Here is a 27632-nt window from a genome sequence, read left to right on the forward strand (position 1 = left end):
CATCCTGAATCCTGTGGCCTTAGCTACGACAGGAAATCTGAACTCTACATAAAGAATGAGCTCCATTAATTCTCTCAGAGGTGAAGGGAGGAGCCAGGCTGTCTCCTCCTGTGGTTTTGGCTTCTAACTCTGCTGGCACCCGTGCAGGAGAGGATAGCGCTTCCATATGGAGAAGCAGATGGCCTCCCACCCGTTCAAAATGCAGGAAGCAGAAACCTCTCTTCCAGATCATTATGTTTACAACCTAGCAGTTCTCCCAGGTTATGTTCTTTTGGGGGGAAGTTATGCCGTGAAATGGTTCCGAAACGTGGGCGAGGCACCCCAAGCCCCCACGAACCCCCATGCTCCTAGAATGTCAGGGCCTTCCTTCCCCACCCGGACCCCTGTCTCCAGCTCAGTTTGGGCGTATGAGGCAGAGTGAGTCGCATCGAATGGGGCGGTGGCTGTGTGACAAAGGTAGCCATGCCATGCGCTCCATGCGTGAGGGCTTTCCTGCTTTTTTTCTTTTGCGGGTGACATGTGAAGAAGCTATTCCAAGACAGACTGCTAATTTACACGTCTCAGGCTGTGACAGTGTGGAGGGGTGGTGAAGGGAACTGAGCAGACTCTGAACGTCCCCAGATTGAAAGGCTCATGCTTCAGGGTCAAGGCTCAGACCTCACCAGTGACATGTGCTGGTGTTTCAGCTTATAAAGCCCTCACCTATTAGAGGTTAACAGTGCCACTCACCCAGCTAGAAGGGGCTCACTTCACTTCTAAGTGTTTAAACATTTGAGATTCACTTCTAACTATCAAGTGCTGACACGTCACTAGAAAGCCCACGGATGCCAACACCTCTAACCTTTCCCACTACTTAGAGCTACCTTTCCCTACACCCAACCCATGCTTCTCTCAGAGATGTCTACGAAAAGGTCAGTCGGCCCTTAGCCCAAAGCCTTAAGACCCACACAGGACACTGGATTTTAGTGTCACTGCTGTGTATCCTATTGAACTTTGAGAAGTAGTTTTCTGACAGTTTGTGTCGTGACAACATCTGCTTGCTCAGTGAATTATGGTTTTTGAGGTGCCACAGACAACTACCATTGAAAAACCAGTAAAGTCACTCTGTGGGGATCTTAAGTTAGCAATTTGACAGAGGGGTTTATATCCCACATCCGACACAAACCTCAGAAGCAAAACCACAGACTCCTCTGACCATAGTACACTGTCGTCACATGATCACTCCCTGTCATGATTCAAAGTCTCATGAAAGAGGAAGATTTCAATAGTTTCCATCTTCAATTGGAATTTAAAAATATATATATATCACTGCAACAAGACAGGCGATACGGCTTTGCCGGTGAAGGCGACTGCCACTAAGGGTGATGACCTGGGTTTGATCCCAAGGACCCACATGGTAGAAGAAAAGTACCAGTGTCACAAATGTCCTCTGACAACCACACACACATAGAGAAATGATACTGTTTGAAAAGTGGGGTTTTTTTGTTTTTTTTTTTTTTCAATCATGGTAACGATGCCCAAGTGTATGTGCAGCACAGTGAGGGGCTGAGTGTCCTAACTGTGGGCAGGCCAAGAAAGAAGGAAGCTTAAGAACTACAAAAATATCTACGCTGCGTATTTTAGAAACTTGCTGGATCGCACCAAGCAGGAAACGTGGAAGCTGACTGAAACGTGAAAGGCCACCAGACTGCAATCCCTTCATGTAACTGATTCTGTTTGCTATATAATGTCGCCACACAAATTAACTGCAAGGATAGACAAAGTGGATCTGCTGCCAACTTCTGGGTACATGATGGATTTGTTTAGACTTCCAAAGGAAACGGTACAGAAATTAATACCACATGCCGACCAAGGCTGAGCGTGCCTCCGAGTGCGCTAGGCTGAGCCCTTTGTGTGGTTGGCCAACCTTGACTCACTGTGCCCAGTTACTACAGTAGGGTCACTGGTACCCTCCTACCCTGTTTTTGAGCCACAAAACCAAACCACATTCTGATATCTATGAATATGGGCTGGGTGGAAGCCCACACAACCTCAGGCTTATAACTTAACTCAATTTTCCAATCACAGATTCCCCACCCCTCAATCTGGAGAACAGGAGCTTAATTACTAAGTCAGGAGTTTAGGGTCGGAGAAGATAATGTTCCTACATAGAACAATGGTCCTAAAACTCATTAGAAACTTAATCTGCAGGAACTGGTGACCTTGACAATAAACAAGTTCTTTCACCCAGGAGAAACACAGGACAGAATTGTGGCAAGCCTGGTGTGTCTGCTGGAGTCTCAGCTCATCTGCCCAGAAGTTGCTCGGATCTCTCATCTGAAGATGCCATTAGAAACAGAAACAGAAAGGCAGTGCTTTGGGTTTCTAACCACTTCCCGGTATGAGCATATGATGCAAGCATTACTTCTTTAGTTCTTCTCCAAACAATGGAGAGCAAAACAACCTGAGGGTAACGAGTCTGTTCCAAGAAAAAGCCACTGCTTGTTTGCAAATGTGACTGACAAAGGACCCACTCTTGAGGGTCAGGAGGATACAACAGCACATCACAGAGGTTGAGGGTTCACCTACAGAGCCTGGGGAAGCAGGGGACAGAGAGGCAGTGCTGGGGGGGGGGGGATGCCCTACACCTGTTCCCACATAATCCTGCAAAAGTGTCTCCTTTGCTTTCCTGTTTCCACATAAACATTCATTCATCCTTTTAATTTGTGGGTATGTGGGCTTTAATCTAGATAACTCCCACAACAGCAAGAGCTATCTTTCTTCCCCTATTCTGTCTATGTCAGCTATGGAAGTTTGAATGAGCAAATTATTAAATTTGTCAAATTCACTGATCAACAATGAGAACTACCAAATTTGTTCAAAATTTTAAATTTTTTTGAGAAGCCTATCTCATGGAACCCCATTTAAAAAAATAGTGGTATTTATTTTGTGTGTGTGAGAGTGCTCTGCCTGCATGTAATGTGTACCACCACCTGCATGTCTAATGCACACACTGAGGGGATCAGATCAGCAGGCAGTTATAAGCTACCATATGGGTGATGGGAATTAAACCCAGGTCCTCCGCAAGAGTAGCAAGAATTCGTAACTACTTAAAAAGAAGCCATCTCTCCAGCCCCTACGTCTTATTTTAAAGGTAAACTCTAACATACTTCCATTTTATTTCAATTTCAAAATGATTCAGTTCTGTCGATTTCAAAATAAAATAAAACATTTTTCTTTTTAAAATAACTTCTCAATAAAATAGCAAAGATTACCATTAGATGGGCTACCATTTTGTTTTGTTTTATTCGAGTGTTTTGCCTCTGTGTGTGTGTGTGTGTGTGTGTGTGTGTGTGTGTGTGTGTGTGTGTGTGTGTGTGTCTCACATGCATGCCTGGTGTCCATGGAGTCCAGAGAGCGGGTGGGATGTATTGTGGACCTAAGTATAAGACAATGGAGCCACTCACAGCCCAGGACAGTAGTGCTAACTGCTTGAGTGTCCCCTTCAAAACCATTGAGATTTAACTGTTACTGAGACAATGATGAGAGGTAGGAACTTGAAGAGAATGGTGATGTGTGCTGTGTGCCTCAGTCTCTCCCCACGCCATGCCCTCTGCCACGTTACAGGGCAGTAAGAAAGTCCTGGTCCGTCCTAGCACCTTGATTCAGCACCCACTAGTCTCCACATCTGAGAAAAAAAAAAATCCTTTTTTTTTTTCTTTATAAATTACCCAACCTATGGTATCCTGTTACAGTAGCCGAAAAAGACTAAGAAGAGCTGCTCCTTAAAAACAAAGATGCTGACTGACCCTTCCTTTAAACACTGGTCATGGCTAGACTATAAAAATGGAGTCTCATCCTATACCATGGTCTTTTGTGGCACATGCCCTTTGTTTAGAGGTAGGTTCTCAAGACTCACTGATGTAACGAGGTGCTGTCTCTTTATCTTGATGACAAGCACAAGCTGAAGCCTTGCTCGTGAGATGCGCACAGATCAAGGTGGGCTCGTGAGATGTACACAGATCAAGGTGGGCTCGTGAGATGCACACAGATCAAGGCAGGCACATGTGCACCGGGGAGACACAGGCGAGGAAGGAGAGCAGACACAGGGCCTGGGCCCGCACACTTACCTTGATTCTGCAATGCCTCCTCAGCCTTCTCCACAGTCACCAAGAGATTTTCAGAAAGGTCCTTCCTTTTTCCCACTATTGAAAAGCCATTCCAGACGTACATCATTTCCTAAGGAGTAAGGATGAAAAACCATCGGCAGCTACGTGAGGTGTTGCTGAAAACCTCAACAGGACCGTCAGGATTTGGTCCTAACCTTTCCTTGTTTGGAATTTAGTGGCATAATTTCCCCTGGTTTACTATATCCTTTTGTCTTTTATGCTCTAAGGTAAGTAAGCAATTATCTTATACTCTTACTAAAAAATCATTCATTGATTCATTCAACAAACAAATACTAATTATCTCTAGCATACAATCCTTGGATACAATATAGACACGGAAGGAAAACAGTATTTTAAACTGACACTATGAACAATTTTGTTTAATGTAAATTTCTGTTGTTACTTTTAAGTAAAGGGAAATATTTTAAAATGTCTGCCACTTGTTTACATAAAGTGTTTCCAAGCATATCGTTAGAAATGATCATTGGAATATTTATTTTACTGGGCTCAGGTTCTTTTATATCATTAAAAACATGTGTCGGCCCAGTAATGCGCTCCAATATGCAGAAATGGCGCTTGTTTAAAGGCCATATGGCTGAGTGACAGTCCCTGAAATGTAAACTAATGACTCTTCCTAGCAGATTACATTTAATGGGCTAGCACAGGAGAATTTTTTTTGGATCAAAAGCAAATGTGTTTTTGCTTGAAAATATTTTTCTAATGTCCAGATAGTGCCGTTCATATTTTGAAGGATCTATGATGAGCATGAATTTTAAGTTACGACAGATATTATTTGAGAGTCCCCTTAGCAGAGCAGCCACAGACATGAGGCAGGAAATGATGGTGTCAGATTTGTTTTATGGTCCTGGAAGCTAGGAGCACAATTCAATAATGTTATTTTTAAACTGATGATGATTTAAAGTTTCTTATTGACTTAATATTTATCAAAGGGCGAGGCAAGCTTGGTTTGAGATTTTTATGAAAACCAGGCTGTGACAAGAACCCTAGGTATGAGCAATTCTAGTCAATTCTTTGTCACTACACACCCACCAACAGTCAGTGGTTCAAAGCACAAGTGGGTCGTATACATACCAGGGTCTAAGTTCTAACGTAGACAAAGAAATACAATGGCTCGGTAAAGTTTCTGGAAGGTTCTTTGACATAGAGAACCCTTCCCAGTGCAGAGCACTTAATATAAAAAGAATGTGGGAGAGAACTAAAGCTAATTAAGCAACATGGGCATCAACTAGGAGAGGGGCCTAGGAGCCTCCGTGTAGCACAGCGTTCTTGTTATTGTCTATGCTCAGGACATGATCACAGGCCCATTTCTACCTCACCCCATCAGTGTAATCTTGGGGTTCTGTGGGAAACACCTCGGTCTAGGCTAGCTGTAGGCTGGCTCCTATCTGACCCCGGTCAGGGGCTAAATTCTTAGTCCTCTTAAAAATACATAGAGAAAGGAAAGCTGAGTGAGCATGCACATAAAGAACTCAGCGTGGCAGCGCAGAATGCAAGTTAGGAAAAGATTATCCGTCATCTGAATCGATACAGGGGCTTTTGGGGGGCTAGGGGGTTAGAAATTTAGCATTATATACCCAACATTAACACAACATCTTTCACTAAGAATTCCATTTCTTTGAAAACATTCCTAGAGAATTAATTACATGTACGTGTAAATGATGTTCATTGTAGCATGCTTATGACAGTAAAAACTGGAAAACACTACATAACACTCAAAGGAGAATGGTTAAATAATCCCCTAAATAAAAAAAAAAGGTTCCTAAAACCACACAGGAGAACTGGGGTGCCTTTGTGCACTGAACAGCTATCCTTGAAAAAGAAAGCTTTGTTTTGAAAATCCAAGTCAAATTGTGTTTTTCACAGGGGCTTTGCCAAAACAGTGAGGTGATTAGGAGGGTGAGCTCAAGTAGGACCAGAGCCCCTCCAGCCCTGCAGCACAGCATGGCTCCCACTGCAGCACAGCAGGGCTCCCACTGCAGCACAGCAGGGCTCCCACTGCAGCACAGCAGGGCTCCCACTGCAGCACAGCAGGGCTCCCACTGCAGCACAGCAGGGCTCCCACTGCAGCACAGCAGGGCTCCCACTGTAGCACAGCAGGGCTCCCACTGCAGCACAGCAGGGCTGGTCCAAAGGACGCTGCTTGCGGTGGGAGACCCATGTCCACAGGAGGGCACGGCTCCAGGATGTTTTCTCTTATTTACAATTCTACATCAAAATGGCAACGTTTTGTTTACATGGGTTAGACATAATATTTTAGGGGTGGAGAAGGCAGCTGGTTTTGTAAGACAGTCTCACTTTATAGTCCCGACTGGTCTGGAAATCACTCTGAGGCCCAGGCTGGCCTCAAATGTGTGGCAATTCTCTGGCCTCAGCTACCCAAGTTCTAGGAGTACAGGTATAAGCCGCCATGCCCAGGTCAAACGAGCTATATCCGTGAAAAGTTATGCTTTCAAGGTTCCCTTTTACCTTTTTACATAGCTATTAAAAAATGGAAAATTGAATTTGTGATATTTTGTAATTCAATTCCACTTTATTCAAAATGATTTTTTGAAGTTGCCTTTATCACAATAGCTAGAACATACTAACTAGTCAAAACACATCAGATAAAATTTTCAATTTATTTTAAAACTAGTTTACGTATAAATATAAAAATACATAATAGTTCTCAACTGAGCTATAAACTTCACAAGCAAAGGTAAGTGCATCCCTCGATGCTCCCAACAGTGACCTTATCTCTGGTAGGTAAACAGTGAGTAAAAGCAGTACCAGGGCTGGCATCACCAGCTTTCCGGGGACGCCTGACGGGGGTGAGTACCTCCGCGCCTTCCTCACAGCGAACTTCTCTGTTGGGAGAGATTTCCCCGCGATTCTCTGCTTCAGACCATCCACCTGTCTGTGAAGGTCCCCATGGAAAGGCAGTGAGCATACTTATTAGTCACAACTGAGGCTTTCAGACAACATCACAGGCTAGTAGCAGCCGAGAAACTGTTCCAAATGCACGTTTTTGGGCAATACCCCGACCTGAGTGGGAAGTCCTCAGGAAGGGACAGAGCTCTGGATGGTGACACACATTCAAGTAATGTGGGTACCCGATTGATTCCATGAGAGCCACTAACTGACATATTTCCTTCAGCTTAGCTAATATCTTACATTGGTCAAACACAGTCCAGGCTAATCTAGGTATAAAATTGTCAATTTCCATAAATAAGCAGAAAAGAGCTCAAAGTCTTTATCCAGCAAGACAGAAGAATGTAAAGGGGTAAATGTCCTGTTACTGTCTGCAGCTGCTGCGCAGATCTATAACATAAGCCATCCATGGACCTATAACATAATATGTCTCAAAAGATAGCCATCCATATGCATAACCTGAGAAAGCTAAGCAAACATAGGTGACTTTGTAAATAATCCCTTTAGGATTCAGTGTTTTCTAAGGTCTAAGGAATCTGGGGCCGGAAGATGGCTCGGCAAGCAAGCGTGCTGGCCTGCAAGCGAGAACTGAGTTCAAATGCTCGGAACCCAGGCTGGTTCGTGCACAATGCCTGTAACCCAGTGAGGTGGGAAGGCCCCTGAGATTTGCTGGCCAACCGTCTGGCTCGAGGTTCAGTAACACCCTGTCTAGAGGGAATAGGGCAGAGAGTGTAGAGTGGGGGGCACCTGATGCCATCCTCTGTCCTCTGCACATGTACAGGTTTGCACACATACATGCCTACACATGATGTGTACATACAACACACACAATCTAAACACATGGGTGAAGAGAGACTACATGTTTGTGGGGTCGCTTCTTATGCACAATTCTATGAATGCATAAGCAAGGGAAAGGATTCAAGGAAATATCCAATTGCATCCCTGAAAGACCCCAATGGCCGCGAGAGAGCAGGTGCAGAGCCCCTGAAACTAAACCCTAATTCTAGAAAACAAGTGTAATGCTATTCTCATGATTCCCAGACATGAAAATGTATCTGAAACCATGCTAAAGAATCCATGCTGGCTCTCAGCCAAATTCATTATTCGAAGTGTGACCATACCGGTGAGTAGAGAAGTTACAAACTAATGAAGTAGAACATGAAGGGAGGGGGCTGCAGAGATGGCTCAGCGGTTAAGAGCACTGACTTCTCTTCCAGAGGTCCTGAGTTCAAATCCCAGCAACCACATGGTGGCTCACAACCATCTGTAATGAGATCTGATGCCCTCTTCTGGAGTGTCTGAAGACAGCTAAATGTACTTACATATAATAAATAAATAAATCTTTAAAAAGGAAAAAAAAAAAAGAACATGAAGGGAAAATTCAGATGTGTATTAACACCCCCAGGGTCTCTGTGACAGAAACAGTATCATGCTCACCTAAACAGAGACACCACATTCTCCTTAGTCGCTGCCACTTCTTCCTCTGGAAGCATGCTCAAAATAGCAGCTTTCAAGAACACATATGTTGCCTTTAGGGGGAAAAAGATGGGGCTCGTAAGAGAGCACTCATATGAACGTGGCATTCTAACCTTGCAAACCAGAAATCACCTAGAAACCATGCAGGCGTCTCCAAGGCTGAGTCACCAGGGAGGACGCTTAGAGGACAGCACCTGCAATTACATCCTAGCAACATCCTGCCTGGAGTGTGGTCTATCTCCTCCTCCTCCTCCTCCTCCTCCTCCTCCTCCTCCTCCTCTTCCTCCTCCTCCTCCTCCTCCTCCTCCTCTTCCTCCTCCTCCCCCCTTCCTCCTCCTCCAGCTTTAAACTGAGGAAAATATCCATGCTGTACTCTTAAAAAAAATCAATCTTAAATGACAAACCACCGTGGCCATGTAGCAAACCGAGGACGTGAGAAAAGCAGGGAGCTTACCTTGGACCATTTACTCTCTTTGCAAAGTAGGTCTGAATAGTAATACGCCTGCATCCAATTTTGTTGGTATATATGAATCCACATTAATTCCCAGTAACAGAGATGGTGAAACTGTTTCCACTCTTCTTGAACTGAAATGCACTTTCGAAATGTTTCTTGAGCCTATAAGTCAATTGCGTAAAGCTGATTACCCAGATATCAGACAAGGAGATAATAACCCAATGGGAAATACATAAAACACTTTGTACAAAAAGAACAAAATCACCACTCATTAAGCCACTCAATATACCATTACGTTCTCTTCCTTAACGTGTGACAATACGGTTGGATTCTGTTGCTTTATTTCACTTAGTGAGGGGACCTTGTACTTTATAACTCAGGAATAAGAAAGCCACTTGCCAAGTAAGATAGAAATGCCAAAGTTCTTTCATAAAACATAGAGTATAATAGCATAAGGATCTTTGGAAAGGCAAAGAGAAGGCTATTGCCTACATAATCAGCAAAAGGTTAGCTAAGAAAAATTGGTAAAGATGTAACCAGGCAAGTCAGGGGGGGGAAAGAATAATTAATAAACATGTAACAAATTCACAAATTTGAAAGTTTGCATAGGAATGTAGCTTAGTGGCAAAGCACTTGCCCAGCCCTAGATTTGACCAGCACAACAAATAATGATAGTAATAATAGAATTAAGTAAAAATTTAAATTCTTTTTTTACACTTATCCCATGGGCAAAAAATTAAAGGACAGATATGTCCCAAGTTGACAAAGAACACTAGATATAAATATAGATATATAAATATAGAATCACATGTTTAAAGCTTCTTTTTTTATGTGTATATGCAAGTGAGTGCCTGCATTGTATATGTGTACCACATGCATGCCTGGTGCCTACAGAGGCCAGGAGAGGGTGTTAGATCCCTTGGAAGCCGAGCAGAGGCTGGTGTGAGCTGCATGACACAGCTGCTGGGAACCCACCTGGGTCCTCTGCAAGAACAGCAAGGGCTCGTAAGCACTGTGGCATCTCTCCAGCCTGTTCACTATTTCTGTACAGACATTTACATCGAAAGATTCTCGAGAAAGGCAATTTGCCTGGATGCCAAAGATGCAAGCATCATCTGACCCAGGATTCTATATCCGTATTTTTGTGCACAGAAATGTTTAGTGGCCAGTCACCAACAGCAGATTACTTTAATAAGTATAAAATAGCCATCTCGGAAAAAGGAAGCCCAGCCCTCAAAATGAACAAAGGGAGACTTAAATGTATGATCTGGAAGGTAGGTCTGCGGTTTAATATAAATAGAAAAAAAAGGTTGATCTTATTTTTATGGAAGGACATCATAGACATACACACACACACACTTCTGTTTGGCTTTAAGAGAATTAATCGCCTAGTTCCTTTGATGAGGAACCAGTATAGTTGCATCATATGTAAAAGATAGGTTCCAAAATCAATGCAAGAATAGATAATGATCAACGTTCTCTGAAGCCTCTTAGATGCCCATAATAAAATGTATTGTTTTACACATTCTTTTAAAAAATATTTTATATACTCCACCAAGAACTACTTCACATATGTGTAAACATATTTTGAGGCAAGTTACTAAGTGTGAAAACATACGTGCACAAAGTAAAAGCTTAGCTTCTCAGAATCACATTCCTTTTATCTCTGCTAGTGCACACAACCAAATTTACTTATACTGTGTGTCCGTGTGACGCAACCCCCACTCAGACACTGCCCTTAAATAACCCTTGCTGACACAGCTACCTTTTCAGTGTTCCCTTTGAGCAGCTCGATTCGGGCATGATAGAAGAGTATGAGGGAGCCCTGTGGAGAGAGGAAAGAACACTCTTCAACAGACATGGCGGCTGTGAGTCACGGCTGAGGCAGACAATGGAACAGTAAGCGTACATTTGGGAACTGTTGAAGGAACGGAGCGAGGAGACTCTCTGCTTCCACAACATTCACTTCTCCTGTACCTAGAAATTGAACAGACAGTGCTCAGTGCTCACGAAACAACCAATAGTGCACATTTACAACCAATTCCCAGCTCTCACTGATACACACACAGCACACACCCGTGGACAGAATAGAAATGATTGTTTTGTGTTTTCATCTGAGAAGGGTGTGGATCAAAGAGCTCCAGGGCAGACAATTTAAGAATGGAGTTGGCTGTCTCAGACAAGTCTCAAGAACGGAGGCGGACGCCGGGCGTGGTGGCGCACGCCTTTAATCACAGCACTCGGGAGGCAGAGGCAGGCGGATTTCTGAGTTCGAGGCCAGCCTGGTCTACAGAGTGAGTTCCAGGACAGCCAGGGCTACACAGAAAAACCCTGTCTCGGAAAACCAAAAAAAAAAAAAAAAAAAAAAAGAATGGAGGCTGCCGTCTCATTGACATTTGAACTTTTCAAGACAACACTACCTCTAAATTTAATTTTCTACAAAATTAAAAAAAAAATGGAAATACTAACACTAATGTGGTAAAAAAAAAATACAGCCACCTAATACATAAATCTTATCTAAGAACAGATTTTAAAATGTCATGAGACATCACACGGCTCAATAATGAGAGCGTTGGCTGCTCTTAAAGAGAAGTTTAATTCTTAGCACCCACATGGCACCTCACAACCATCCGTAACTCCAGTACCAGGAGATCTAATGCCTCTTCTGGCCTCTGTGGACACAAGGCATGCACGTGGTACACTGATACACATGCAGACAAAATGCTCATAGGCACAAAATAAATAACATACATGCATATAAATGACTTCTAAACTGCTCAGTGAAAACAATCCGTCAACTGTCTCTGCCAAAGATCTCTATGATAAATCTCACCATCTTTCATCCAACTCAAAAATTCAAAGTAAGCAGACAGCGACGACCCAACTCTTACCGAGAATGAGGGAGATGTAGGTATGGAAGGCCAGGATGGTAAGGCAACAGAGCGGGGACCGCATGCTGCTTCCTGATGCGCCTTCCCGGAGCTGCAGAAGGCCTAGGTCCTGCAGATAGTAATTGCATTACAGAGAGAGAAAAATCTGACTGACAAAAAACTACATTTGGAAATTCTCACATCATTCATCCGTCCTGCACTCCATAAACTTGGGGTTTCATTTTTCACCAGCTTAGAATAATGGCAGTATTTAAATAGAAACAATCGTCACAGTTTAAACTGGCATAAGACTATCTGATAGATCCTTTCATAACTGTCCCAATCAGCTCCAGTTGTCCACTTAATACAGCCCAGAGTCATCTGAGAGGAAAGCTCACACTGAGGAATTGCCTAGCTCAGACTGGCCTGTCCATGCCTTTGGAGGATCATGCTTGATGCAAGAAGACCGCCCACTGTGAGTAGCACCAATCCCTAGGCAGGTGGTGCGGGGCTGTACAAGAAAGATAGCTAAACATGAGCCTATACATAAGCAAGCAGGATGGCAAGTCAGCAGACAGACTTCCCTCACAGCTCCTTCCTCCAGGCCCCTGCCTTTAGTCCCTGACCTCACAATGGACTGAAACCTGGAAGTACAAGACGAAATCAACCCTTTCCTCCCCTCCATGGTTTTCGTTCACAGTGTTTCATCATAGCAACTGTTATCAAACTGATCCATGTTGATTATGTGATTCTACGGAGAGGAATAAACGGCTCATTCCCAAGTAATGCTGTATTTTTCTCTGATAAAATTTCCGATTTACATTCTGAGCTGCTAGGGGCTTGTCTCAATGGTAGAGCACTTACCCAAGCACGGGTAAAACCAGGCCTGGGTTTCATCCCTATCACCACAGAAGACCATACTGAGTTTCAAGCTCAATGTACTGTGATGGTCAAGAACACAGGATTCTATGCCTACAGAGACCCCGCCGCCCAACAGGGAAGGTGGAACAGGAACTCACAATTTTATGGGACCAGAGTGAGCACCATCGGCTAGGTGAATGCATGAATCTGAACGTTAGGAACACTTGCGCCTCATTTGGGGAAGTATGGGAGAATACTCCGTGGAAGAGATAGTATTTATCTCAAACCAAGAAAAGAGGCACTCTTCAGAGAACACCATTTGAAAAGAAGCTGGGTGGAGAAGATCACTATAACAGAGAACAACAGAAATTTCTTCAAAATTAAAACAAAATGCAACTTTTACCCTGTTTCCAGAAAATCCAATAAATTCTAGTAACCGGATGATTCTTGCTGGTAAAAGAGAGAGCATCTGTAAGGAAAAATAGAGATGTAAGTGCACTGGCATGTTAGACTCTGACTACAGACAGCCCACGTGAGTGAGCTTATGTGTGAGGCTGACTATAGGCTGCCAGTGGCTAACCCTAACCTGTTCAAAAGCCCTGGAAGCCAAATCAAGTCTAACCTGACTAGGACTCAGTAAGGAGACAATAAAGTCTGGCATCTCCGTGGTCCTCTAAACAGTGACTTGGGTCTTCTGTGAAATGAAGTGACATGAAAGGCATCTCGGGCAAGGCTTCTTTCTTCCTTTCCATTTTACTTTGTTTTGTTGAGATCGGGTCTCATCTGTAGCTTAAGCTGGCCTTGAACTTCCAGTGCCCTCCTACAGATCAAGTGCTGGATTACAGACATGAGTGTCCATGCCTGGTTTAGGCAAAGTTTCCTTCAGCTTCCTTTCTGGAAGGTACAAACCTAAGGAGATGTGGGTGATACTCCAGCACAAACAGAACTGGGCAGCCACAGCAGCCCGGTGCCTTCTGGGACACCCCTGAAGGACAGTGGAAAACAGTCTCTCAGAAGTGACTAAATACCAACTCATGGAGATAGCCAGTGGGGTAGGGCTAGACGGCCAGAGGCTCAGGTAGAAGAGGGTTTGGAAATATCTCTCTGAATGGGAGATACTGCGTCCCAGGTGAATGGTGAGGTTTAACAGCCAAGCAGACAGACAGGCACAGTCCATGGGGAGAATCAGTCCACCCTCAACCCCAGCACTGACTACTGCACACGGGCTCGTGAACATAGCCCTGGGGACTACATGCTCAAAATATGACTCTTTCACTACTTCATTTTCCAATGAGTTAAACCTTTGTTAAAATTCCAGATTTCTAAATAACATTGTACTCTGACAGTCTTACTGACTCTGCATCTCCCTAGAGATCTTCAACAATTGCTTCTCAAATTATATCACTCCCTCCCGTTTTCACCTCCAGAGCCATCATTAACACGACCATAAATATTTCCGATGCACAAACAGAACTGGATTCTAGGCTCCTCGTTACTAAAGGCCTTACTAGTCCAATCAGAGTGCTGCGCGCTTCCCTTGCCCTGTGTGATGGAAAGCGCAAAGCTACTCTGAGCATATACAGAACGCTGTAGCCTTCACCGCACAGGAAAACCAGTCCACCCCAGCGACTCATCAGCCAACACAGGTGGAGGTCTGGGATGAAGTTCAAACCCAGAGGAGAGATGCCGGACCCTTGGTTTCACCTACAAAAGGTTCTGGTTTCTATAGAATTCTTTCCTTACCAAATTAAAGGCCCCCGTTCCAAGCTTGACTCCTCCCTCAAACTCATAGAAGAAGTGCTGCTCTTGTTTGTTCTTCTGAATGACGTGCAGGATGGAAAGGCACTCTCTGGAGTGAGGAAAAAGCGTAGAGAATTAGTTTCCCATGACTCTTGACAAAGAAACGTCAAACCAATGTTACCCTTGTATACTGTAAATGTCATTACCTAAAATACTATACAAATGCAAACTAACAATTTAAGCTAGTCCGCTCCTAAGGCTACTGAGTAATTCCCACTAAGAAGAAAGGAAACACCCATTTTTACAGTGACAGAGGGATCAGCCATCAGCAAGCACAATTTAGGAGCCATGGAACCTGAGGGCTTCGATCTCGCAGCTCCCCCGGAGCATTTGCCAGGAGACTTCGGGAGTGTGCAGGTCTCTGCGGCCATGCAAACTTCACAGCCCTGCCTTTAACCCTCAAACATGGATGCTCTGGCAATAACATTTCAATTCCATGCAGCTGCCATGGGCTCACAGATACATCAGAGCTTGCTGAGGCCACTCCCATCACAATGGTGTCATTTAACCTTACCGAAGCAAAGGGGTAGGGAAGGAGGTGGGGGAGTGGGGGTGGTGGTGGTAGGGACTGAACCAATGGCTCACATACATAAGGAAAATACTCTACTACTAAGCTACATCCCCAGACCTCAGATCATCTTCAAAAGACAAATAATCAAAGGCACATAAATTAGCAATAAGTGATAACTGCTTACGGAACTGGGAAATAGCCAGTTACCAAGTAACAAAGAAGATGTATTTCAGTGGCAGGACACGGGGCAGCATCCACAGGGCCCTGGGTTCCATCCCCAGTGCCCCAAGAGCAACCCAACAAAATAACAAGGTATCACCAGGTATCTTCTATCCCAATATAATGCAGCTATGTTCCCTTATGATGCATTCCAGCCAAATCTAGCCAGCTCAGAGCTGACCTGGTTTATAGGAGGAAGTGTTAACTGACCAGAGGAACTAATTTGCTTCAGACTCCTTCCAACTTATGACCATGCCATGCTGTCATCTGCCCTAAGCACAGTGGCACATGCTTGTAACCCTAGCACTCAGGAGGCTGAAGATGGTGATTTCCAGATATTTAAAGTCAGCCTGGGCTATGGAGTAAGTTCAAGGCTAGAGTGGGCTACAGAGTGAGACCGGTCTCAAAACAGACAGATATTAAGGGGATATGACAACTAAAAGTGAATCCCGGGTTAGACCCTAGAAAAAGGAGCACTATGGGAACAGGGACAGATGGATGCTGTCAAGGCAGCAGATGCCATTTTAATAACTGAGCTGTAGTTATGTACTATGTATTTTTGAATTTAAACGAAAGATCTATGAAAATTCTTTATAATGACAAATATCCCAAAAGAAGAAATTGTTTTAAAAATTAATTGCGTGTAGTGTCTGTCTGCACATGGGTGTATTACTGTGTGCAGAGATTCCTGGGGAAGCCGGAGATATGGGATCAGAAGTTATGAATGTGAACCACCTAATACGGAACTGAACTTGGGTCAATTGAAAGAGCAGTTGCACTTTTAACCACTGAGTCATTCCAGGCCTCTGAATGAATTTTTTTTGGTGGGTTTTTTGTTGTTGTTGTTTTGTTTTGTTTTGTTTTGTTTTGTTTTGTTGTTTTTCGAGACAGGGTTTCTCTGTGTAGCCCTGGCTGTCCTAGAACTCACTCTGTAGACCAGGCTGGCCTCGAACTCAGAAATCCGCCTGCCTCTGCCTCCCAAGTGCTGGGATTAAAGGCGTGAGCCACCAAGCCCCGCTGAATGAAATTTTTTAATGAAAGTTTAAAAGCTGATTTTAAACTATAATTGAGCTTTTTATTTTGTAGGATGCTTATATTTGTAAGTCCGAATAAAAGATATATGAAAATTATTTATAATAATAACAAATTGTTTCAAAGTAGAACGTTACATATGTTTAAAAGCTTAACTTTTATTATATGCCTCAGTACAGGGGAATGCCAGGGCCAGGAAGCGGGAGTGGGTTGGGGAACAGGGCGGGGTATAGGGACGTTCAGGATAGCATTTGAAATGTAAATGAAGAAAATATTTAATAAAAAATTGTTTTAAAAAAAGCTTAACTTTTAAGATTTTAGCATGTGTGTTGTCTGTGTGCTGTGTGCTGTGTGTTGTGTTTGTGTTATGTGTCACACACAAGGAGCCTCTGATTGCCTGCAGATGAAACTGCATGGACTCGCAAGCCACCTAGTGTAAGTGCTGAGATACAAACTGTGATCCTTAGACAAATCAGTGAATACTCTTAGCCTCTGGGATATGTCTCCAGCCCCAAGCTTTTAATTCTAAGAACACAGAATATTTCCCTATGTCCTTTGCTAATAACTTAAATTTTTGTTTTGTTTTGTTTTGTTGTTTTTGAGACAAGGTTTCCCTGTGTAGTCCTGACTGTTCTAGAACTCACTCTATAGACCAGGCTAACCTTGAACTCAAAGATCTGCCTGCCTCTGTCTCCTGAGAAAATAAAATTTTAAAATACTAAATCTTAATTGAAATTTATTTCTGTATTAATGGTGGTTTTACCTTATAACAGTTTTCCAAAAAAATTTACTTAAAATATATTTCTTTCTCCACTATTTTGAAAGGATTTACGTATAAGTAGGATTTCAGTGTAGTGTGAACTTCTAACGAAACATTTATATGTAGAAGTACATGCACATGCACACACACACGCACACACACGCGCACACACACCGAGGCCTCTCTCAAAGCCCCGCCACTGCTCTGATGCAGGTGTCTCTTCTACCTACCATAGGACTACCTAAACTAGCTTTTTAAAGTTCTGATGATTAGAAAAGCAATCAACTCTTTAATCTTCTAAAAAGTACTTTGAAAGGAAATCTAAAAACATCATAATGAGTTTCCCAACTCTACTCCCTCTTGCAGGATTATTTTCTTATGGATTCCAGGTTTACATGAGTACTGGTAAAAGCGCCTCTTAAAATACCAATGGGGCTCTGCATCTAGTGGTGGGATGCATTCCCAGTGATGCTAGGATGCTTAGGTTAGGTTTGCTTTCCCACACATAACAATTGTAAACCCTGAAAAAATACACACAAAAAAAATAGATTTAAAACATTTTTGCAGGCTTGGAAATGGAAGGTTCTGGGGGAGTAGGCCCCTTCCGAAAGCAGGAAGCAGCTCATGAATTAACTTTATATCAATCTATCTACGCATCTATGGGCCTGAAAGCATGCTCCACTCCCTATGGGGACCACAGACCACAATCAGGAAGCCATTTAGTCTCCCTGGATTAAAAGATAGAATCCGAGACAGAGAGAAAGGTTGGGTAGCTATAAGGACATTTCCACAAATGAGAGAACTACACTAGTGGGTAAACCAAAGTCTATATCAGAAGAACACGGCAGTCCTGGCTAATCCAAGAGCTATGTGACTGGGGGAGGGTCCAAGAGGCAGCAGGAGCAATGTCCCAGCAACTGGAAGACTCTGGAGCCTGAGCCTGAGCCTGAGCAAACAAAATGCTTCCCAGAGAAAAGCCTGGCACACTTCAAAGATGACAGAACCCAGCGTCTCTACAAATACATCAATCTCTAGGATATGACTTTAAAATTATTCCACATGAGAGCATGACACACAGTCAACAGAAAAAGCAATAAATAGAAATTGACTCCAAGATGACCCACATGCTGGATCCAATAAAAAATAAATAAGTGGGTGTGGATCTGTATGTAACTTACTGAACACAATGAGGCTGACCAGTGAGTAATTGGAAGTTCGCAAGAAATGAGTGAGAAACAATGAAGGAGAAACAAACTTATGGAAATTATGGCAACAAAAGTCTACATCCACATTAAACTGCTCAAACTCAAAGATACAACATGCTCTTTAAGGAGATGAGAAAAATGATACATTAAACATATGAAACAATTACACAAACAGCTGAGTCCTAAACAATACAAGAACTGATGAGATGAAGAGCTGGTTTTAAAGGGCTGAAAAAAGAAATACCCTAACAATTCAGAATACTCTATGTAGCACGAATACCCTTGAAGGTAAAGGCCAAAATAAACTGGTTTTCAAAACAACGAGAACAGAAGAAAAATGCTGAAAGTTGATGCTATGAGAAATGCTAACGGGGGCTCATCAGCCTAAACATGAACAGAAACAATGGCAAGTATTTGGTAAGCAGAACAGAGTAAGTAAGACAAAGGTACCTAAACCAAAACAATGGTGCTTATTATGCATTTAATGATAACACATACAGAACACACCCTAAGAATAGTTTAAAAAAAAAAAAAGCTGTCCTATAAATGGTCATCTTGACACAGCCTAGAGTCACCAGAGAAGGGAGTCTCGACTAAGGGATTATCAAGAACAGATTGGCCTGAGAGCAATTCTGTGGGAGATTGTCTTGATTACTAATTGCTGCAGGAAGACGCAGCCCACTGTGGGAGCATCATTCCATAGGAAGGTCCTGGGCTGTGTAAGCAAGCTAAGTATGAGCCCACACATAAGCCAGCAAGCATTATTTCTTCACTGTTTCTGCTTCAAGTTCTTGCTTGAGCTCCTGCTCTCACTTCCCCCAGTGTAGGACTGTGGCCTGGAATGTGAGTCAAGGAAGCCCTTTCCTCCCCTAAGGTGCTTTTGATTAGAGTGTTTTATCACAGCAACAGAAAGGAGCTAGAGCAAAGGCCAACTGGTGGCAAATGAAACTACGTTTTTACAAAGCTCTTACATTTTGCACACAACAGTACTGTATTAACTCTAAGTTGATGGTAATAAGCCAAGAAGGACATTATAATCACTACACTAACCACAAAAACTAGAGACATAAAATTATAGTAGATGTTTTTGAAAGTTTTGTTTGTTTGTTTGTTTTTTGAGACAGGGTTTCTCTGTGTAGCCCTGGCTGTCCTGGAACTCACTGTGTAGACCAGGCTGGCCTCGAACTCAGAAATCCACCTGCCTCTGCCTCCCAAGTGTTGGGATTAAAGGCGTGCGCCACCACTGCCCGGCGAAAGATTTTATTAAAGCAAGCCAAATGTAGTGGCATGTGTTTGTAATCCTAGCACTCCAAAGTCTGAGGCAGGAGAATGAGAGATGTAAAGCCAGCCTGTGCTAAAAAACACAATACATAAATAGCAATATAAATTTTAAAAAATATACAAATATTCTTAGGAGAGAATCTTTTTAAAAGCCAATCTTAGTGGGGTAGTAATAATAACCCCAACACTTAGGAATCTGAGGCAGAAAAATCAAAAGTTCCAGGGTAGCCTGGCTATAGAATAAGAGCCCATCTTCAAAAATATTTAATTTAGTATCGATTTCAGTCACATTTTACTTTATAACTTACTTATATATTTGGTAACTTGTTCTAATTTTGAGTCCACCTTTGATGAAGTTGATCATATTTTCATCCTGAAAATAATACAATTAAATAATTAGAGCAGTTAGGGGGAAAGTTAAACAGTATGTATTTGTGAACTAAGAAGTAAGTGTGTGTGTGTGTGTGTGTGTGTGTGTGTGTGTGTGAGAGAGAGAGAGAGAGAGAGAGAGAGAGAGAGAGAGAGAGCACTTCCTGCTGTGAATAGAGCCTAGAGCATGCTGGGTAAAGGAACACGCTACCACTAAGCTCGCTCCCTAGCTCCAGATACTGGATTTTGACTGCATTTGATACATGATTCTTGCTTTGCATTTGCAATGTCATTTTATAATTTTCTTATAAGCTTGAAGTCAGTGAAAACACATTTTTAAAAAGCTTCTCTTACCTTGTATTTCTAAGGACATAATTAATCCTCAAATATTTGGGGCCAAATGCTACTTCAGTAGACACCATCATCCACTGAGAAATACTCTTCTGGGCTCAGTGGGCCCCAGAACACTGGTTACACAAATGTGTTCTAAGGACAAACCTTCACATCCACCATACCCAGTGAATAATAGTTCTCCTGTCAAGTGGGCAAGAAGTCTACTTAACATTGTAAATTTCTTTTTTTTTAAGAGATTTATTTCTTTTATTTGTATGAGCTATCTCTTCAAACACCAGAAGAGGGCAACAGATCCCATCACAGATGGTTGTGAGCCACTGTGTGGTTGCTGGGAACTAAACTTGGGACCTCTGGAAGAGCAGTTAATGTTCTTAACACCTGAGCCACCTCTCCAACTCCAACACTATAAATTTCACTTGTATAAATTGTCGGACACCGCCCCACCCCCACCCCGAAAAAAAAAAAAAAAAAAAAAAACACTGATCTAAATTCTGAAGCGGTTGTCACTGATATGCAATTTGGGGGAGGAAGACTATTTTATCTCTCTGGGCTTGAGGGCTATCCCTCATGAAATCGAGGCAGTTGGCCAAATGAACGACATTTCTAGGATCAGCACTCTAAGAGTCTCCTAATAAATATACCAAATAACCAACTGAAAGACATTCTGTTAATGGTGCTGACTAGAGACAGGCCCACACTCTTACACTCCTAAAGATCTCAGACACTTTTGAAGCCAAAAAGCAAAAACAAAAAAACTATTTTTAGTTTACTAGTCTCATTAACTACTTAAATATTTAACATTCCTATTTTTTATACAAGTCTGTAAATACAAAATTCACTATACAACTTAAGTGTTTATATTCTTATTTAGGAATTATTTTAAGATACTAAGAAATTTTTATCTTACATATTTAAAATATTAAGAAATTAAAATTTTAAGATATTAAGAAATTTTAAATATTTAAAATATTAATATAAATAAAAATCTTATTTATATTTATACAAGTTCATATACAAGCCAAAAAGAAATTTCTTGGGCTGGATTAAAAATCAAACTAATGATTATTTCATTCCATGATTCGGTAAACACTGACCAAATGCTTATTTTGTGATGGGCACCTGATTGCAAAAGCAACATGATGTGCTGAGTGATTAGGCCCAGGCCACGATGGAGACCCGCGCCACGATGGGGACATGCACACACCCGTGGGGTGTCAAGAAAACACAAAGTGGAGCATGGAATCAACCAGAAAACCAAGAAAACACAAGGACAGACTCGGGGAAGGAAGGCAAAGCGATCCTGAAGTTTATATGCAAAGGAAACCTCAACTGGACGCACCAGGAAGCATTAAAGACCACGCGGGGCCATCTGCGAGTACAGAGATGAGAGCTAACACAGCACTACCGCAGAAGAGAAAGGGGCCGAGCGGGAGGGGAGCCACTTTGACCCCTGCGTGAGCAAGGATCAGTAGCACCTGAGGACAACCCTGGAAACACTTTCCCAATCTGTGATACTCTGATACAGAACCCTGACAGAGTCCAAGAAAGCCACGGAATGCAGAAGCAGAACACCAACATAACAAGACAGAGGCTCCTTTCTGAGTGAGAATCAATCACAGAATGCGAGATAAACGAAAAGTAACAAGAAACCAGGGACAGTCACTCAGCCGCTGTACAACCAACCCTTCAGCAGCTGATGAGCACCACTACAGGAGCCGGGATTCGTGGTGGGAGCACGGGGAAGGGGCGGAGCTTATGAGTACCTCTGCAGGAGCAAAGGTGGTGGGAGCACCGAGAAAGGGGTGGAGCTGCAGATCCTAACCCAGCCAAAGCACAGATACACGGAAGTAACCACAAGCAGACATGAGGGAGGAGGAGGAGTGGACACTTCTAAGAGGTTGGAGTTCAACTCCTCAGTTACAAAACAAAGTTTAAACCTAAAAAACCGGTCAAAACCCCACTTGGAAAACACATAGGGAGAAGAGTAGGTGCCTCCGTGATTCAATGTGACGTTACTGACATGGCGAGAATGCCGTCAACCCGCCTGGGTAATTAATGTACAGGGCTTCGGGGAACAGGACACTACCCTGACTCAGTTTTACGGAACCGAATCTAAGCTAACATGGGAAAAATACCACCACTATTACCACCTAAACAAACAAACAAACAAACAAACCTGGAGAAGTAACTTTCAAAATCAAGACTCTGAGACTGTTTTCTGCTGGCTTATCATCTCTACTCCCGCCCTCATCGGGACATAGTCATCATCGGGTCATAATGTAAAACCCATGCTTCTAACAGCATTGGGGCACACACGTGTACGTAAAGCGTGAAATGTAGGGCCTCATAATGACTCCTTAACTTCTAAAAACTGTTCTTTCCAGGTAGTGGCCAGCACTTGGGAGGCAGGGACAAGTGATCTTCACAAGTTCTAGCCCAGCCAGGGCTACACAGTGAGACCCTGTCTGGAAACCAACGTAAGAAAGGGGAAGGAGGGGGCAGGGGGGGGAGGGGACGGAAACAAATATCTTTTATTACCACTCTAAGCTTCAGTGCTAACACAGGCTGAGCAACATTTACCGTGCTCTGTACAGCGCTGGCAGGCTTCCTGCCCAACCCCAGTATTCAGCCAGACGGTTATTACCTGCACAAATGTGAGTGCTGCTTTCTGTAGGAGACACTCGGCGTAACAGATCTCAGCATGCATCTCCTCTATTAAAAACAAATACATTGATATTACTCTATTAAAAACAAATACATTGATATTAAGAAACAGTATTGTTTTAAAACATTCTGAAAATCGTGGAAGATAGATAAGCCCAAGAAAGACGCAAAAGCCGAGATGGCATCCATGCTTCCAGAGAAACAGGATGGCCTGTTCCTGGATAAGCCTGGATCGTGTGAATGGTTAAGGTCATCTTCACCTCCAGCTAACATTACCAGCAGAGAGAGGCTCGAGAAGAGGAGGAAACCGACTGTTTGTCTGAACAGGGTCTCACTTGGAGCCCAAGCAGTACTAGTTGTAGTCCAGACTGTCCTTCAACTCACGGCAATCCTCCTGCCTCAGCCTCTTGGTACTATAGGCATGAATCACCCCTGAACCCATGTGTGCTCACAAAAAGGAATTACCAGAGCCAGGCCAGCCCAGCGACATATGCACCACCCAACATGTCCTGGTGTCCTGGACAGTCTGCTGTATTTGCAGAGATCAGAGAGAGAGAGAATTTTATGTTTCTACATGAACAAAACCATCAGATTCCTATCTCCATGGAGTAGAGGACACCACGGGGCCTCTGCTGTCTGTGGAAATTGGTGTGTTATTTGAGCTTGGAGGGAAGATTCTGCTTCATGCTAGTACAGGGTACTGCTCAGGCCTGCCTTTCCTCTCTGCTGGTCTCCTCATTTATATGGTCCAGTAATAATGCTTCTACTTTGCAACCATGGATTAAATGAGTATTGCCTGTAGCGCTTATCAGACACGCGCGCGCGCACACAATCAGCCTTGATGAATGCTGGCAACTCTGACCATTATTGTTTTTGGCCCGAGTCTGTGCTTCTTGGTTAAGGTTCAGAAGGCGGCACAGGGCCTTTTTAATTCAAGTGCTGACGCAACAGGAGGCAATCTGCGTCACTGGGAACACTGCTGGCCAAACTAGATAAAATAGAGGTTTTCCTTCATTTACACACACATGGCCCACGGGCTCTCTCATACTGACTCAACTTAAATGTTCAATTTGTGAAAAGTACTATGCAGCTAAGTTCCTCAGAAACAGGCAGGGAGATGGGGTAGAAGACACCACCAGGACACGGTGTTGTCTGTGTGCATCCTGGCACTGCCACCAGTCACGATCCAGTCTCCAGGACGCCTTCCCTCAGAGTATGCCTCTGGGTTTTCAGGACCTTCACAGGAATGCCAACTAGCAGATGATTTTCACCACCTGACTAGCCGAGTCCTAGGTTATGCCCTTCCCTCGCCCAGCCTTTTGAGCAGGCTAAACAGATCTTGAGTGTGTGCCACAGTGGGCTTTCTGACCTAGGTGGAGTCGTCCTCCTTGCTGCACCTGCAACTTCCTACAGGAATTCAGAGGAATAGACTGCCCGCTGAGCTTACTTTGCAACATAATCCAGCTGAAACAAAAGATGGGTTTGGTGCTGCAGAATTAAACTTTGAGCCAAGCTCTGAACCTTTGACTTGGCTTCGCCCTTCTCTCATACCCGTCCTTTCATTTCCAGCCCCGCTTTCAGGTAAACCCAGTTCACCCATGGCCGCTGGACAGCTACACTGGGTAACTGCTACAAAGTGACAACCGCCTGGGGTTATCAATGCCAATGCCACCTTGAGAACAGATGACTGGCCTGGGGCAGGAGAGGGGAAGGGAAAGGTCAGCACTGGTTGAGGACCAGAAGATAGAAGGCAAGAAAGTGCAGGCGCCCTCCCAAAGGGGCAATGGGGAGCCTCTGGCTATAGCATGAGGTTCCTGAGGGGAGGGGAGGAGAAGGCAGCAGGCTGGCACAGGGGCAGTGCCGAAGGCTACAGTTGGCGGTGGGCTAAACAGCAGGTCCTCATCAAGGCCTGAGCAGAAGGGCGACTAAACCAAAGACAGACAGACTTTGGTATCCAATAATACAAAGGATATGAGACAAAGCAGGGAGAGTCTGGACTCTGTAATTCCCGTGTAAGTATTCTCCCTACCGACTCTCTTCCCACATTCCAAGCTCTGCACCTCACTTAAGCATCGCACTCTCTGAAATGAGCTGTTCAGCACCAGCCACCAGTCATGGGAGGAGAGGAGCAAGAGTGTTCCACACCAGGTCCATGAAAACCGCCATGGAGATACTCATTCCTGAACACAGAGAGAAACTGGACCATGCAAACAAAAATTACCAACAGGAAAACAAATCCTATACTAAAGCGACAGTGTGCTGCCGTGCCCTGTTGTTCTGGTTTGGTTTTTGCCAACCTATCATAAATTAGTTATCTAGAGAGAAGAAACTCAATGGGAGAAACTAACCTCCATCAGGCTGCCTATAGGCCAGTCTGCGGAGCATTTTCTTGATGGATGATTGGCCCAGCAGGTGGTCCTGGGTGGTTTTAGTTCCTGCCTCAGCTTCCCCTGATAAGGGACTGTAATGCATCCTCCCCATCTTGATTTTGGTCAGGGTGTTTGTCACACCAATTGAAAGCAAACTAAAACACCCTTCAAACTTAAAAGTCTGTTTAGGATGCCCTCAGAAGCAAAAACACTGGAAATAAGATGGAACTTCATGTATTTCGCTTTATTCCTTCACTGTGACTGATTTACACTGAGTAATTTCTTCACCAACATACACCTTAATTGTAAATTCCTTAGTCCATGAAAAAATTCATGGTGCACTCAAAAAGCTAGCTAAACATCCTTTTTGTACTAATCTAAAGATATTTATAGTTCAGAATAAGCTACAGACATGGGCCAGTTAATTTTTCAATATTTAGTGGAAAGTCCAGATTTCCTAACTTGCTCTGTTTAAAGGCAACAAGGGGAAACCAGAGCACAGCATCGCTGACTTTCCACACGTGATCCATCAGCCATGTAAGGTGTTTCCCAGCCCTCCACGGGAGAACATGGGGACAGCGGAAGAGCAGTGGTTTAGGAAAAGCAGACCAGTTCCCATGCTGCTCTGACAGCTGGATCACCTTGGCCTTTCTCTCTGTGGACATCAGTTAAACACAAAAGGGGGAGAGGGGGATAATGCTAAGGAATGCACCAAGAGGGTGCCTGGCACACAGAGAACACTTCAAAAAAAAATAGAGCATTAACATGTTTTAGAATTATTTATTCTCACACCAAAAATACCATGTCATTCCTCTTAAAACTAAGGTTTAAAACTCTCCAGTGTCACCTTCACACCACAAAGAAAAAGGGAAGCAGTCACCAATGGACCAGGGAAGGAGTCACATGGGGTTCCCAGGAAGGAAAAGGCAATGCAAGTCATACTGGGGCCAGTTCAGTCTCATGGATTGTCTCGGAAACACTTTAGGCCTCCCAGTACCAGCTCTTGTTCTTAGGGATGCTCGGAGATCAGTTTCTGATGAAAAAGAAGATAGGTTTCAACTGCTGACAGTAACCAACAAAATACCATCAGTTTCTGCCATGGTTGAGTCAATACTCTTTTCTAGTAAGTCCTAAACACAAGGGACGTGTCACAGTCCTGTCCTGTGATCAACACTGAGAGCTCACATCACTAACTTCTCCAATGGCCCAAACAAGCTGACAACACTCCTACAGGACAAACGGAGCCCCATGGTAAATCTCTCTCCAGGTGTGTGCAGTGTCCACTTGACATTAGGTCTGTCCTGCCTTGACAGCCATCCCCAGAGCTGTGCTCGCTTCCCCAAACCGCAGCTGCTCCAGGGTTTGCACTAATCATCTCTTCCAAAACACAGGCTTGAAAGTGACACTAGAGTCCCTGGATGCCCCCTGGTGATGACGCACCCTTCTGTTGAGGGCTGATTAGGGCTACTTCTCCCCTCATCTTAGAGGGAATAGGGAACAATGGGTGATGATGTTCCTCCCAGCTATCTGGCTGAGTGCTTTCCTGGACTCCTGATTATTCTTAAAGCCCACAAGCCAAACATCTTCATCAGCTATGTAGACGAGCACTGTCACTTCAAGGTATAAACTTTATCCAGATACACCTTTAATCTCAGCACTTGGGAGACAGAGACAGGTGGATCTCTGTGAGTTCAAGGTCAGCCTGGTCTACAGAGTGAATTCAGACCAGGGTGGAACCCATAGGAAGACCCTGTCTGAAAAACAAAACAGTACTTTCACCTTGGAAAAACATTAATAGTCTGTAGAAAATGAAACCCTCCAACGATAGTTGAATATAGTTTGAGGGGGGAAAATGCCAATACCTATCAATATTGTAAAATTATAAACCCTTGGTTCCAGTTATTCTACTTTTAGAAAACTGTCTCATGAAGTACTTGAAAGAATACACAAATATATATATATATATATATATATATATATATATATACACACACACACACACACACAAGGATTTTAGGACAACAATATTTGTTAACAGGAAAAAAATTAAAACCATAGAGCTGTCCAAAAATTAAAACCATAGAGCTGTCCTTCAGTGATGAAAGAACAATCACGTTGCTGTACCGAGTACCATCCCATTTCACAACTGCACAGCTCCAAACAGAGAAAACGCATTTACGGACACTGGTGTGGGGCAAGATCACATTGTAGCACAAGTGTGTGGTTCAATGTTTGAAAAAAAAAAAAGAGCAAGTGAAAAACAAACTGCGCGCGTCCCTTATATGCATTTCTGTTTGCACAAATGTGTACACAGCTTCAAAGTCAACCAGG

At 43.4% G+C, this 27632-nt stretch overlaps 1 protein-coding gene across 5 annotated transcripts in view; it reads right to left on the bottom strand.

The window, feature by feature from the left end:
* The window catches only part of Ttc39b (tetratricopeptide repeat domain 39B), a 104010-nt gene that overhangs the window by 12833 nt on the left and 63545 nt on the right, over nt 1-27632 (bottom strand). For 3 of the 5 annotated variants that reach the window (XM_006538239.3, XM_011250101.3, NM_027238.2), the window contains 11 exons: nt 22913-22980; nt 19854-19918; nt 14481-14586; nt 13141-13206; nt 11898-12006; nt 10916-10983; nt 10772-10831; nt 9007-9168; nt 8514-8605; nt 6936-7062; nt 4110-4218 (listed from right to left, as the gene is read on the bottom strand). In XM_006538239.3, the coding sequence (XP_006538302.1) occupies nt 4110-4218; nt 6936-7062; nt 8514-8605; nt 9007-9168; nt 10772-10831; nt 10916-10983; nt 11898-12006; nt 13141-13206; nt 14481-14586; nt 19854-19918; nt 22913-22980 (1032 nt within the window). The remainder of the gene's footprint in view (nt 1-4109; nt 4219-6935; nt 7063-8513; nt 8606-9006; nt 9169-10771; nt 10832-10915; nt 10984-11897; nt 12007-13140; nt 13207-14480; nt 14587-19853; nt 19919-22912; nt 22981-27632) is intronic. The other 2 variants (XM_006538241.4, XM_030253766.1) reach the window with 1 other exon arrangement.

The sequence above is a fragment of the Mus musculus genome, chromosome 4 (genome assembly GCF_000001635.26).
Source record: "Mus musculus strain C57BL/6J chromosome 4, GRCm38.p6 C57BL/6J".
NCBI classification, from domain to species: domain Eukaryota; kingdom Metazoa; phylum Chordata; class Mammalia; order Rodentia; family Muridae; genus Mus; species Mus musculus.